Source organism: Emydura macquarii, unplaced genomic scaffold (assembly GCF_026122565.2).
Source record: "Emydura macquarii macquarii isolate MOO-44397 ecotype Brisbane River unplaced genomic scaffold, CSIRO-AGI_Emac_v2 contig_2948, whole genome shotgun sequence".
NCBI classification, from domain to species: domain Eukaryota; kingdom Metazoa; phylum Chordata; order Testudines; family Chelidae; genus Emydura; species Emydura macquarii.
In genome coordinates this window covers 3,227,243-3,241,983 of record NW_027133085.1, presented here as the reverse complement: position 1 = coordinate 3,241,983, position 14,741 = coordinate 3,227,243, and the positions used below count along the sequence as shown (strand labels likewise).

Sequence of the window (14,741 nt, the reverse complement as noted above, 5' to 3'; positions counted from 1 at the left end):
AATTTTTGAACCTTAAAAGTATCTAAACTCTCCCTCCCTCCCCCCCAAACCAAGCTTGGATTTATCTTTGTATTAAAAATGGATTTCTAACTCTGGTGCTATAAAACCCTTAGTAACTTGGGAAGTATTAAATCTATAGCAGATTCCAAAATCTAGGAATACTGTTAGTTATGAAAGCATCAGCAACAGAACATTTACATTCTGAAACTTGAAATTACCACAACAACAGAATTACCGTATATCTGCTTAAGGATGGATTGCTTGCTAGTTTTTATGGCTGAGTTGCTTTTATTTAAAGCTTTTAGGTTTTTACATGAAGACACTGATTTCAGAGGGCTATGGTTCAGCTGTTTCTTCCAAGCGACCTGGATGAAAAAGGCAGCTGTCTCTTGTCTCCATTTGTCTTCATCTTCTTTGCACTGCCGCTCAGCACGAAAAAGCTGGACCAGCTCCTGTCTTAGCTGGTAACTGGAGAGAAGAGAAGAGCACTTGTTTTAGATGACCTGTTTTAACTTCAGTGTTTTACATGCATCAGTTCACACGGTGGATTACATGAGTAACTGGGAAAACAAAATTCCCACTGATGTGATAACTCATTTGGATGAGGAATGTTTGCTTAGCAGACAGAAGACGATCTTGGTTCAAGTCGAGACGTGACCATTAATTTCACATAATTACTAAGGCACAAGGATCATGGATATCAAGTTACTCTGGAATTTTAAGCTATCTGCAGCCAAATAATAATAATTAATATTGTCCTTGCTCTTGGAAATCTTTAATACATTAAGAGCAACAAACAACGTGTGTGTGATGTAATCTATCAATAATACTATCACATTTTCACTGCATTCACAACTTTAGTGGCATAAACTTTTCAGATGCATTTTCCTGCATATTTGCAATTATTAACTCAATATAGGGAAAGATACGGCCAAGTCTATTTCCTCTTCCTACACAGAAACTTGAGAGCTCTAGAGCCTGATTCTTCACTGCCTTGCAGCTTTTGCCGTTATTTATACCAGTGCAACGTGGATGTAAAATGCTACCAAACCAGAACAACAGTATTATGCACCCAGAGTTCTTCATGCTCCTGAAGGACTCTCTCCCTTCCCTGGTTTCTCCAATCTTTAATTCTCCCTAAATATTTCACTTCATCTTTGCTCCCTTTTCTTCCAGTCTCTCCCTGTCTCTCTCCTGGCCCTACCACTGCAGCTGTGATGTGTTACTGACAGTCCACGAACATCATTTCACATCCTCAGGACTTGGTCTGAGTCCTTCCCCTTCATTTGGCTAATAACACCTGCACAGAAGAGCAACACTTTTCCTTGTGTCAAATGTTAGTAGTTTGTGCTGTACTGGCATATCATACTAGAGAATAAACTGACTGGCCCAATCCACTCTAAACTGTCATGCTATGACTCTGCCCCAGGTTAACAGTAACAATCATGAGTGATTAATTACAACTTTGGGGAATAAGCAGATGTCATTGGTGTTTGGTTGATTTTCTGAAGTGAGTCGGTGAAATCAGTCTAGTTTCCACATCTCCATGAATCACTATCACAACTTGAGGTCCATGCTGGAAACCTCCACAGTGAGGACGAGGAAAGATGGGATCTGAAGGGACACAAATCCCCTCATCTGGGCAGTAATGGCCTTTCACCGCTGCCTAGGCTGCACCTGCTCTTTGAAATTTGGTTCCTAGCAATTTTTACAACGAGCTCAAAAATAAAACAAAACTAACCCACCAGAACCAGAAACAAAATCATTACAGGAATTTGCTAGAAGGCACCAGACCAGAAGGGGCATGAGACAGTGGACTGGATGGCTCAAGCGATTGTTAATGAGATCTAGAGCCTTTTGCCTCTACAACAGGTTGTCTATTCAAGATCAGGTGACCAAAAGTTATCAGCAGATGTGCTTTTTCAGCGCCCTATGTGAAATAAGCTGGTGGTCTCAGGTATGCCTATCACAAAAACTACTACCATCCCTACCATGACTGCAAATGCAGCAGAGGCGCTAAGAACTGAATATGCATGAAATCTGAACTACCCTCTTTTCCTCTGTGGGGGTGCCTGCCCATGTCAGATTGGTTCTGTGAATAGAGGACACAAGTTTCTAGGGCTGTTGTTCTGACATTTTTCACAAATTCTGTATTCATTTAATAAAAGCTGAGAGAGATCAGGGCTGATGAAAAGCAAAGGCTAACATTGACATGGGGATTTAACTATTCAAAACACAGCAAAACTATAATAGTTAAATAAAGAAGCAATTAAATAAACATGTTTGTGGATTTGTTGCAGGACTTCTTCCAGAGAAAAAGAAAGTGTTAGTTATGTATGTGTTAAGTAATCCGAGCTTAGTCATAACAGTAGGCCATTATGAGGGAGAGGGGGGGGAAAAAACCCAAACTGTACACTGCTGGATAAATAATGACTGTTTCTAATAATTAGTCTACAAAATGTATGTAAAGACCAATGAAAAAAATGATCGGGTAACTGTTTAATTGTTGAATGGAAACGAACGTTAAACTGTACTCTCTGTTTAACAATTATTCCTGTATTAAGTGCTGCAGGTATTTACAGATACATAAATCAAATGGTCGCATGGACATTATATCCTGTCATTTCCATCAAAGACCTCTGATGTTTGCGGAGAATCTTCTGGTAGTTTTTGGAGACAAGCAAATATTGCAGGGAGTCAAAGGGGAGGGGAACCTATGTAGCTGTGCTTCAGCTTATGTGCAAATATGCCACAAAAATGTGCCTGTCTGGTTCTGAGCCAAAAAAGAAGGGAAGCAGGGGGTTCAAGATTTTTTTTAAAGTGATTGTGCTAACAAAAATTCAAAACTCAGTCAACACACTAGGTGCATATGCAGTGACTCTGAAGTGTGTGTGTAGCAGGAATGAAAATGTTAGCAGTCTATACCCTTAGGTTTGTGGGAACGGAGGCTTTGAGCTTAAGAAAGCTGTTAGTAAAGTTAAAGCTTTGTATGGAAATAACAGACTGAAGTGCTTGATGCCAGCTGGAGACCTACGGTGACAGCAACCAAAAGATTTCTAGCTTTTGTCAACTCACTGAGGGCCCAAGAGAGTGCCACAGGCCTCAATGCACCAGACAAGGGAGCAAGGCGGACATGGGAACTGTAAGCCTCGATGAGCAGGATAAGCAATTAACCTTTGGCAGGCCAGACAACTTAAAAGATACTTTTGGGGACTAAATTTGAGAAGTTTGTGGACTGTGGGAATTGAAACATTTTTCTGGAAAAGGGAAATGTAATGTGCCTCACAGAAACACAAGCTATGAGCATGATGTCAATGCAGAAAGCTGAAGGGATGAGCTTGGTTGTACCTCAAATTATTTTACGTTTTCAATAAATACGGTAAATTGATTGCAAAGCTTGCAGTGAGAGTCAAGTCTATTTAATCTCTTAGTTGAGTGATTAGTGGAGTCACAGAACTCAGGTACATACTGCCACAGAATTTCATTCAAGTACGTTCCCACTTTTCCTGACACTTCAAAGGTACACAGATCTTTTACATAAAGCGGAGAGCTATAGAAATAGAGCGCTAATAACTATGCACCAATAGTTACACAGGGAAAACAGAGTTGCTATTGTTAAAGGAGTAAGCCAGTTCTGAAACTGTAGTCTTATTTTATTATTATTTATTATTTGTATTACCATAGCACCTAGGCGCCTAAAAACATTAGCACTTTATAAAGTAAAATTTGACAGCATTAATGCATTGTTGAACAAAACCCACTGGGAAAGTGAAATGAGCAGGAAGGACACAAATGGAAATGTAAAGTACTGTACCAAGATGTATCATGCAGGAAGTTGAACAGAAAGTGTATTTACCTTTGAAAATAGGTGCTACATAGTAGAATATACAGCTCAGGAGAAGTTGCTAATCAGAATGGCACCGTGGGTGGCCTGTCATTCCTGGTAAGTGGCTTTCTCCCAACTTGGCTGCTCTCTTGGATGAGCTCCAGCATGTCAGCACCAGCAGAGCAACATCAAATTCCATCGAAACTGCTACAGAGCTCCTGAGCTGCTTAATAACCATGGAGGAGCTTAAACTTCGCAGGAACTGGACAGCGTAGAAGCTGTGCATCTCGTTCATTCCTTGCAGAATTTTGAAACTCACTAGCAGGCTCCACAAAGCTTAAAATCTTCGAAACCTATTACCTCTGCAATACTCAATGGAGAGCCAATACACTTCACAGGAGCTGCTATGGAGATTGTAAATATGGCCCCGTGGCGTTTACAAACTCCTCACTACCAGCTATGAAGACTATAAGGTTTGCAGCATGAAGAAACTGCAGAACTAAGCTCTTTTGCAGATCTTCATAGTGGTCAATACAGTGATTATAAGTTTTGCAGTGTGACAGTCTGTATCCCTATGTTCACTTCTTTTCAAGACTATGTTAAATTTCATAGAAAGTATGCCTTCTGACTTATTTGAAAATCACAATTTGCTAATTGTTATTGTCCTGATAAAATGTGTGGCAACACACTGGATGCAAAGTTATAAAATTCTACTGTATGATGTTATTAAACATACTCTAATCCTGAGACAGCAGCCACAAACCAATTCCTCAGAAACAAAAGGCAAATTGATGCCTCAGCCAGGTATCAACAAAAAAAAATAGACCATAACCTGGTTAAGTGGCCATTCTTTGTAAGGAAAAAGGTTGTGACGAGAAATTTACATGTTGGCAGAGAAACAGCTGGAGGTTCCTGTCCCCACAGACTTTCTGTCTCCTGAATCCCAGATGGAATTGATTCTCAAAGAAAAGGAAAAGTATAAAAATGAAGAACATACGCTCCAAATTATTCCTCACTTTCTCTCTACCCATGGCAGCCACAACACCTGAGGAACAAAGAAGCAGTTTAGGACTGAGGGAAGGATCCTGTCTGACTGGATTTCAGTCAGTCAGACTGTTGGAGCATATGGTGAGAAAGACTTTTGCTTTAAATTCACTTAGCTTGTTAAGATAGGTACTAGTTGTGTTTTACCTTTTATTTCTTTATAATCAATTCTAACTTTTATGTCTCATTACTTGTAATCAATTAAAATCTTTTTTTTTTTTTTTTAGTTAATAAACTTGTTTTATTGTTTTATCTAAACCAGTATGTTTGGATTGAAGTTTTTGGGAAACTTCATTTGGGATAACAGGGTTTGTGCATATCATTTTCTATTAATAAAATAACGGACTTTATATGAGCTTGTATAGTCCAGGAGAGGGCTGGGCAGTATACAGATTCACATTTCTCAGGGAAAGTCTGGGACTGGGAATTTGCTGGTGTTGCTCTGCAGTGTAATTCAAGAGCAGATGGCCATAGCACTCAGTATAGCTGGGAGTAATTTACATACTGGAGGTTGTGTGAGAGCAAACTGGGAATGGATGCTCCAAAAACTAAAAGTGTAAATGGCACCCCAGGCTGGAGAATTGAGGGGACACAGTTGTTCAGCAGTCCAGATTGTACCCTGGTTAATGTCACAGTGGCACAAGAGAGTAGAGTATGTGCACAGTTTGCTATTTTGAATGAAGTTTACATTTTAAAGCATTGGTCTAGCGATTTTAAATGAGACTCAAGTGTGTTAGCTGGAGACAGTCAAAGAAGGGTTACAGTTTGTTGTTTTCTCTTTGCATGTTTCGAGAAAGGGAAATAGAAACAGTAAAGCATAAAAATGAGTGACAGTGAAACCACTGCAAAGTTAGAGCTGGCCAGATTGGAGGCAGCAGAAAAAGAGGGTGAATGCCAATATCAGATATGGCAGGCAGAAATGGGACTGAAAGAAAGAGCTGCTGCACTGGAAGCTGAAAAGCAAAAAGAAGAAAAAGAAGAAGCCACCCATAGGAGAACCATGAAGCTGAAACAACAGGAAGTAAGCGAGAGGCTGAGGAGAAGATGGAGAAGAAATACAATCTGGAACTGTTAGAAAAACAGGGAAGTATTCCAGTGTCACCGACGTCTCCCTCCATTCGAAGAACTCACGGCTGGGCCCAGCATACAAAGAGACAGACTGCACTGAGAAGCTCTGTGAAGTTCATAAGATTCCTGAGGACAAGGAAGTCCCCTCACTGATTACAAAACTGTCTAGTAAAGCTTTAAATATATTTAATGAAATGCCAGTTCAGGAACTTTTGATATATTCCAAATTTAAGGAAACTGTTTTACAAAGGTTCCAAATTACTCATGAAGTATATTGGGTGAAATTTAGAAATCTTAAAAGAAGTGCTGGCATGAGTCATAATGAATATGTTTATAAGGTGTGTGACCTAATAAGAAAATGGGTAAAGGGGCTGAAGATTACAACCAATTGCTTGATCTCATTGCTCAAGAATATTTCTTAAGTATATGTACTGATGATGTAAAAATAGTCTGTGGGATAAATCTGTAAAATCAGCAGAGATGGCTACACTGGAAGCCACAGAAGGAGGTGCACAAACCCGGTGGAAATGGGGGATCCTATTCTACTGCTGGAAAAAAGAGGGTAATTGGGGCCTAAGCACTCACTCCGCCGCAGAATCATTCCTCTCCTGGTAATCCTGTGAAGGGGGAGGGACCAAGAAGGTGTTACCAGTTTAACTCCACTGAGCACTTGAGAAATCAATACCCTCATCTGAAAGAAACTAAGCCCTATCCAGTTCATGTTAATGGCCTTTAACCACCTGAAAGGGGGTTCCAGGGAGGACAGGGCTAGGCTGTTCTCGGTGGTGGCAGATGACAGAACAAGGAGCAACGGTCTCAAGTTGCAGGGCGGGAGTTCTAGGTTGGACATTAGGAAAAAGTTTTTCACTAGGAGGGTGGTGAAGCACTGGAATGGATTACCTAGGGAGGTGGTGGAATCTCCATCTTTAGAGGTTTTTAAGCTGAGGCTTGACAAAGCCCTGGCTGGGATGATATAGCTGAAGTTAGTCCTGCTTTGAGCAGGGGGTTAGACTAGATGACCTCCTGAGGTCCCTTCCAACTCTAATATTCTATGATTCTATAACACGGCTGTCATTGACAGAGAAGCCCCAAAGGCACCTACAGTTTAGCTGACGAGTTTTGTGGGGGCTGGCCCTGCAGAGCCAGTTATGGACTTCGTTGAAGTTATCAAGATCAATGACAGGGAGTACATAGGGTGGAGAGACTCCAAGACACAGATTTCTCTGGTTGAGCAGAGCGTGGTCCAGGACACTGACATATTACCTGGCCAAATGGCAGAGCTTATGGTAGTGGGAGGATGTAGGATTTCTGTACCTTTAGCTAAAGTGCATGTGGAGTGGGAAGGTTTAGAAAGTGATGTGACTGTAAGGGTGCTGGACAATATGCCCGCTGAAATGCTTGTTGGGAATGTTCCTGTGGTAACACGGTAACCCAAAGCAAAAGGGAATATTATGCTGGGACCCAGAGGGGTGTGGTAAAGTCCCAGGAACGGCTGAGATAGAGAAGGTTTCTTTGACTCCTCTGCAGCGGAAGGAAGCAGAAAGTTTTGAAGTGTGTGAGAGTGTGGGGGTGGGGAGTGCCAGGAGAGGGCAGAGGCTGACTCCTGCGTGGCAGCGAAAAGCAACATGCCCTCAAGGCCAGGGAGCAGGGGAAACAATCCCTGGAACTGAAGAAGCTGCCAGCGTTCTGCAGTTGAACAAAGGGCAGACCCCACTCTAGAGAGCATAAGGAAGGGTGTCCGAGAGGAAGCCCCAGGAAAGGAAAATAGGCAAGAGGTTTTTTGAAGAAGATGGGAGACTGTATAGGGAGATTCCTGTGGGAAAGAACATAATCCCTGGCAGCCCTACAAATGGTTGTGCCCCTCTAGCACCGTGGGGAACTAATGTTGTTTGCACATGACTGTCCTTTTGCTGGTCACTTGGGGCACAGAGAACCTATGACAGGTTGAAGAAAAATTTCTACTGACTAGGAATACAGAATGAGGTGAGGAGTTATTGCATGTCTTGTGAATTACGTCAAAAAAGGAGAAGGCCTGCAGGACCCCAGAAAATCCCTCTATGCCCCTTGCGTGTAATATAGGAGGTATTTCTAAGAGTAGCAATGGACATTGTGGGCCCTATGCCACGTCCTACCCTCTGAGGAAATAAAATAAAATGTCTTAGTGGTGGATTTGGCTACTAGATATCCTGATGTAATAGCTCTGTCTAGCATTGAAGCAGAAACTGTGGCAAGAGCCTTCTTGTAGCAAAGTTAGCTTTCCCAAGGAGATTTTATCTGCTCTTGGGTCAAATTTTATATCACAGCTATGCAGCAAGCTATGAAAGTTACGTGGGGTGAAACAACTCAAGACTGCCCCATGTCACCCAGAAATCTTGCTGGAAAGGTTCAATGGGACACTAAAATCCATGCTGAGAATGTATGCAAATAAAAGGGTTCAAAATTGGGATGAATTGTTACACCTTTTGCTGTTAACTTACAGAGAGATACTCCAAGAATCAACAGGGTTCTCTCCGTTTGATCTCCTGTATGGAAGGAAAGTGAGGAGACCACTAGATTTCATCAGAGACTCTTGGGAAAGGAATACTGAGGTGAAACAAAGAGCCAGTGACTGAATATGTAGACAGGTTCAGAAAGGAGTTAAAAGACATGGTGGGTATTGTTCAAACTGACCTCAAAGACAATCAATCTAAACAAAAGGTGTGGTATGATAAAAATACTTGTAAACACTCTTTTGTAATGGGAGACTTGTTATTGGTATCAAATCCTGTGAAAAAGTACAAAATGCAAAATTCTTGGGAAGGACCCTTTGAGGTGACAGAAGTGGTAAATGAAGATACATATGATACATAGCAAGTAAATTTAAAACCTATCACAGCAGGGAAGCCATGGTAAACATAATCTGTTATGTAGAAGGAGAAATTGAGGCACACCACTTCATTGATTTGATGGCTGAATGGCAAAATGACTCAACTCTGGAAAGCAATGATGAACATCATCTATGGTCTTGGACCTTAAAAAAGACAATACTGTAAAATTTTGTGTTGATTTTAGAAAATTCTAGGCTGTTACAGTACCCCAGATGGATATCCCATGCCTAGAATTGATGACATTCTGGACATTTTAAGCAAAGCTAAATATCTCAGTTCTTTTTATTTAATTCAAGTTCTTGGCAGATTCCTTTGGATGAGGATGCACAGAAAAAGTCTGCTTTCATCACTGATATAGGACTCTATGAGTTTACAATGTTACTGTTCGGTTTAAGTAATATTGGGGCACTTTCCAGAAGCTGGTTGACCAAGTGTTAAATGGTTTACAGAACTTTGCAGAAGCATGGATGACACTGCAGTGTGTAGCGACACTTGCACTGAACATAAAGAACACTCAGGAATTGTACTATCAAAAGTCAAGGAGGCAAGCCTAACCATAAAAAGTGATAATGTATGTAAAGTTATAAGATTCTACTGTGTGATGTTACTAAGGCATATTCCAAATCTGAGGAAGCAGCCACAAACTAATTCCTCAGAGAAAAAGGCAAACTGATGTCTCAGTCAGGTGTCAACAACAACAACAACAACAACAACAAAAATACAGACTCTCTCCTGCACTTAGCCAGGTGTCAAAAAAACACAAATAGACTACCTCCTGGTTAAGTGGCCATTCTTTGTCAGGAAAAAGGGTGTGAGTGAGAAATTTACATATTGGTAAAGAAACAGCTGGCCGTTCCTGTCCCCACAGACTTTCAGTCTCCTGAATCTCAGGGGGAGATAATTCTCAAAGAAGAGGAAAAGGATGAGAATGAAGAACAGATGCCTCAAGTTATTCCTCTCTTTCTCTCTACCCCAGGCAGCCATAACACCTGGGGAACAAAGAAACAGCTTTGGACTGAGGGAAGGATCCTGTCTGAAAGGATTTCAGCTAATCAGTGGTGAGAGAGACTTTTGCTTTAAATTTACTTAGCTTGTTAATTTAGGTATTAGTTGCATTTTACCTTTTATTTCTTTGTAACCAATTCTGACTTTTATGCCTTATTACTTGTAATAAGCCACCCCAACTCTGTTTAACTTGTGACAGATAACAGGGGCACAGTACACAATGATATTCTTGCAGATCAAGTCTTAAAACATTTCTTGCAAGGAAAAATTGGACTAAAAATTGCTATTACCATTATTGAAGTATTTATGTAATGCATTGTGGGAATTTGGGATCACAGCTCTGACTACCATAATAAGAAATTCTGGGTCATCCATCCTTTGTTATAATAAAAAAACACAGTAACATGTTTTACAAATAAATGAGGAGGAAAGATCTTAGTAGGAGCTACTGCAGAGTCCCTAGAAGAGCTAAGGGCGGACAGCGTAGATAGGATTAGGAAATGAAATGATTCTGTGTCTTACTGTTCACCAGAGAGTGTGAAGGAAACATGCCAGAAACAGTGAAAGTTTCCTGGAAACAGAAAACGACAAATGTATGAACATAAGGGAGACACCAAAAAAAAAAAAAAAAAATTAGCAAAATCAAATAGAGAGGAGCCCCAGGATTAAATAAAAACACCACAAAGCAGGGCTGTAACTTCTCACTGCAATAGGAATATATCCAGAGAAGGTAATGTGACTCCCACATTCCAACAGCAATTAAAAAGATTAACTATGAAATTACAGGCCTATAAATTTAACCTTGCATTGGAAACGGTTTCAGGGGCATTAATAAGAGACAGAACTGCAGCACAGTCTGGTTAGCGTCAGCGTGAATGTTGAAATGGTCATATTTGGTTTTTAGGAATATAGGAATTGCCAGATCAAACCATGGACCATCTGTTCTGGTATCCTGTCTCTAGTAGTGGCTAGTATCAGATGTTTCAGAGAAAGGCGAGACCTCCCCTTATGCTACATCTAGTTAATCATACAATATTACAGGTGAAATATTGCTTTCCAACCTCTACAGGCAATAAGCTTGTTTGCCTTTGTATATTTCTCTTAGTTTGCTTATCTGCAAATTATTCATCTACCAACACTCCTTTAACGCAATCTTGTTCAATTGTCTCTCGTATTCTTGTGGCAGTGAATGTCACGGATAGACTACACAGAATCATAGGCACTGTAGAGATTTCTCTACTGCATCATCCAGTGATGCTGTCTGGTATACTGTGGAAGGGAGAGCAGAGCCAAAGCTCCACCCATTACCCACAAATGGGGGATGTAGAGGTTCTGTAGAACCTCCATGCTGTGAGCAGCAGTACAGTTAGTCAATGCAAAATGGTAAGGGGGTGTTTGTGCATCCTTATTAGTTTGCATGGCTACACAAGTGTGGCCACAATCTGTCCTGGAAGCCTTATTGTACAAAGCAGCATGCTCAGTCATGCTACCAATTCAGGACTGCTCTCTCTCTCTCTCAGTCCTTATCCACCCCTCTGCATGATTAAGCCTAATGGGCAAAATAAATGTCCATCATACTGTAAAGTTGGAATGTATATCTATAAAATTGTTTTATTTAATTTTAAAAGGAAATTAATAGTTTTTAGAGTAAGGTATATAGAGACTTGGAAAGATGAGATTATCAGTATATGTTAGTAATTATAGTTTTCTGTCTTGACCCGAAAAACAAAGAAGAAACATTCCACTCAAAAATTTAGAAAGAAGGAATTACAAAGGTACGATATACGGCATTTGCAGATAACTGGCTTATTCTCTTTCTGTCCATTTTTAGAATTAGAATTTAAATATTAAGAAACTTGAGTATCAACTATTTTATTTCTGAATCTATTATGAATCTCTATTTTTTAGAGTCATTTAGCGACAGAATCTGCCCCAGTTATTCACACTGAATAATACCTTACTTCATGAGTAATATTGGCAGTGACTTGGATTTTTATCAGTACATTTAGCAAGGGTCTTCCACCAGGATCTGATTGGCGTATCCCACCTCATAAGTTCTCTGCACTTGTGAAGATAGGATAGTGTTGTGGGGAGGGCAGGCACTGGTGGACCTCAGTCCTTCCTGTACGCCTCCAATAATTCCTGTTGAATAGAGTTACAGCTATAGTTTCCAGTACTGGCTGCCAAGCACATCTAAGCTGCCAAACACTTTGCTATTTGGTTCCCTATTTTAATAATCAGTAATCAGCATGGAATTGCACATGAGCTGGTAACTTGAGGTAGTAGCAGAGGTGGCAAAAATCTTTGCTAGAAAAATAGTTTAAACTGCTGCATGGGGAGATATTCCATCAGCAGATCCTAAACTTACCCTTGCCTAAATTTGTTTTCTGTGAAGTAATAGCCATGTTTTAAACATAATGTTAATATTTTAACTGGCTATTAAAATACATTACTCTCCTTGCACTCTTTATGAACTGACTTAATGACTCTTGGCCAGTAACACATTTCCACGTATTTAGTGACAGAGAATTAAATCCCTGATTTATCATTAAGTAATGTTATAGGGAAAGGGACAAAATAGAGAAAGCACATTCCCAAAGAACTCTAATTATGTTTCATCTCATTGTATCTCTCTCTCCTATCGGTTGTAACAATCTTCTTACCTTCTCCATGTCCTCTGAATAACAGTAGCAGCATAATTCTTCTTTCGAAATAGCTCTTTTCTTGTTCTTTCCTTTTCTATTATCTGCATCCGGATCTCTAATGGGATAAGTTCAATATTCATACTCTGACATGTGAGATGGGAACATAATCGATCATCTGCATTCTTGGACCCAGTTATATTTATTTTTTCTAAGTTCAGACTGTCAACAAAAATAGTGTGTGCAGTTGGATCACTTGGCACAGGTCTTGTAGTTCCTGCTTTGATAGACAGTAACGGGCAAGTCTTTTTTGCTAATTCGTTATTTGCTGCATTGTTAGTTTGTATTATGGCATGTGAACTGTCACTTCTGATGTTTACAAATCTCATTTTGGCACTTCCAGGTCTGCTGGAGCCAGCTGGGGAACATCTCTCACTGTTTAACTCTTTATTTCTTGCTTTCAACTTGTGCAGTTTGCCTTTTGATAGAGTTTCACACTGCCTTGAATTCCTTGAGTTTCCATCAGTGCAGTTAATATTCTGCAAGTGCCCTGTTGTTGCTTCACAATGGCTTCTGCTGCCAACTATAGATTGACTTTGATCTTCTAATTTCTCCCCAGCACTGGCTGTGTTACAACAAGAGATGTGCTTTTCATTGCCATGTGCAAAGCCTTTTGCTTGTGCAATCTGCTCTTTGTGCTTTTCACCATACCACTCTGTAGCCGCCACAACTTTATGGTTAGCTTCAACTTTGGCTCCATCATTTTCTTTACTACAGTGGAAATGGACACAAGCTGTCTTGCTTTTGGTGTGTTTTCTGGATAATTCTTTTGGGAAATAAATGAAAAATCAATGTTATAATCATTGACACTGCAAAAATGAACTTATTTTTCCAATTCATTTTTTGCATAGTAACCATTAGGAGGCACATTGAGATTTAGAAATATGGAAAAAGAAAGTGAATGGGCAGGAAGAATAAGAGGGGTAAAACACCACGGAATAAAAGGAACCAAACTTCATTTGTTTACCCTATGAAGATTTAACTGATTTCTCTTGTCAACACTAAATTTGAATCAGATACCTAGACTTGCTCGCACTGAGTAGTGTTTCTTCACCTCTTTTGATATGTTGGCCTTCCTTGTGGAAATGGATTCAAAATGAATGGTAATGGAGCATACAATCTTATTTACACACCTGCTTGCTCCACTGAATAAAGCCCAGCAGATACCATCACTCATAGCATGTCTGAGAAATTTTTGATGTAGCCATGCTGTATCCTGTCACACAATGAAAATCCCGCTCTCGCTATACTTAGTGTAATACCCTGCCCCTGATAGCCCAGAGTACTCATTTCTAGATCCCTGCACCAACACCCTAAATTAAACTACAAAAGCCCCAATTTTTCCCCTGCTGTATATTTTCTTTTTCCTACTTCCAGGTCCAGGCTGGGACATCATGTCACATGTGACAATAGCTTCTAAACATTCTGGTGGTAATGGCTTGGAAGTGGGACTGGAGCACAAAATGAATATCCCTCAGATTGTTTGTTTTGGCTGCTATGCAGAATTTGCTTAGTTAGGAGTCCCAAGGGAGAATGGAGAAAAAGCTAGAGCACAGAAGGGAGTCAATACTGCATGCAGACACAGCTAAGGGATAGACAAGATGCATATGTTATTATTGTGTGTTTGATAAAATACAATCACAGTAAAGCCATAGAAAATGCTTAGGTTACAGTCCAGTAAAGCACATAAAAACCCACTGGGCTAAATTCATCCCTGCTGTAACTCCTTTAACTTTAGTGGAGAAGTCTGAGATCTATTGTTTGAACAACAGATTATGGCATATAAATTTTACAGGTAGGAAACAAGGGACTATAATCTCTCAGATTGGGATGATTTGTCTGATGGCTATCTTGGTGTTTGGTCTATACTGAGACTGTTGTTATTCTTATCTGCACAAGATTGCCATGTAGGCAAATAGTCCAATGTGCTCTGGGATGTATAAATATTTTTTTAATTCACTTCTAGGAATGGGGGAGGGAAATTTTTATATTCTTGGAATATACAATTCCAACAAAGTGTGTTCTCCAGTTCATAGCAAGATCAGCATGTGTGCAGCATTTTATGCTAATAAAACTTAATTTACTATGTTTTTCTTCTTTAACAAAAAAAAAGTGGGAAGAAGAGGATTTTCCTAATTTGTGCCTGTACATTTCTCCGCTAATACATTCAAAATGAAAATGGTTCTCTGAATGTAATATGACAGTGACTTAGGGCATTATCCTGCTCCC

At 40.0% G+C, this 14,741-nt stretch overlaps 1 protein-coding gene across 2 annotated transcripts in view; it reads right to left on the bottom strand.

Annotated features, from left to right (window-relative positions):
* INVS (inversin) overlaps nt 1–14,741 on the bottom strand; it is a 170,841-nt gene that overhangs the window by 6,945 nt on the left and 149,155 nt on the right. For both annotated transcript variants that reach the window (XM_067569819.1, XM_067569818.1), the window contains exons 14-15: nt 12,474–13,278; nt 236–468 (exon numbers count right to left, since the gene is read on the bottom strand). In XM_067569819.1, the coding sequence (XP_067425920.1) occupies nt 236–468; nt 12,474–13,278 (1,038 nt within the window). The remainder of the gene's footprint in view (nt 1–235; nt 469–12,473; nt 13,279–14,741) is intronic.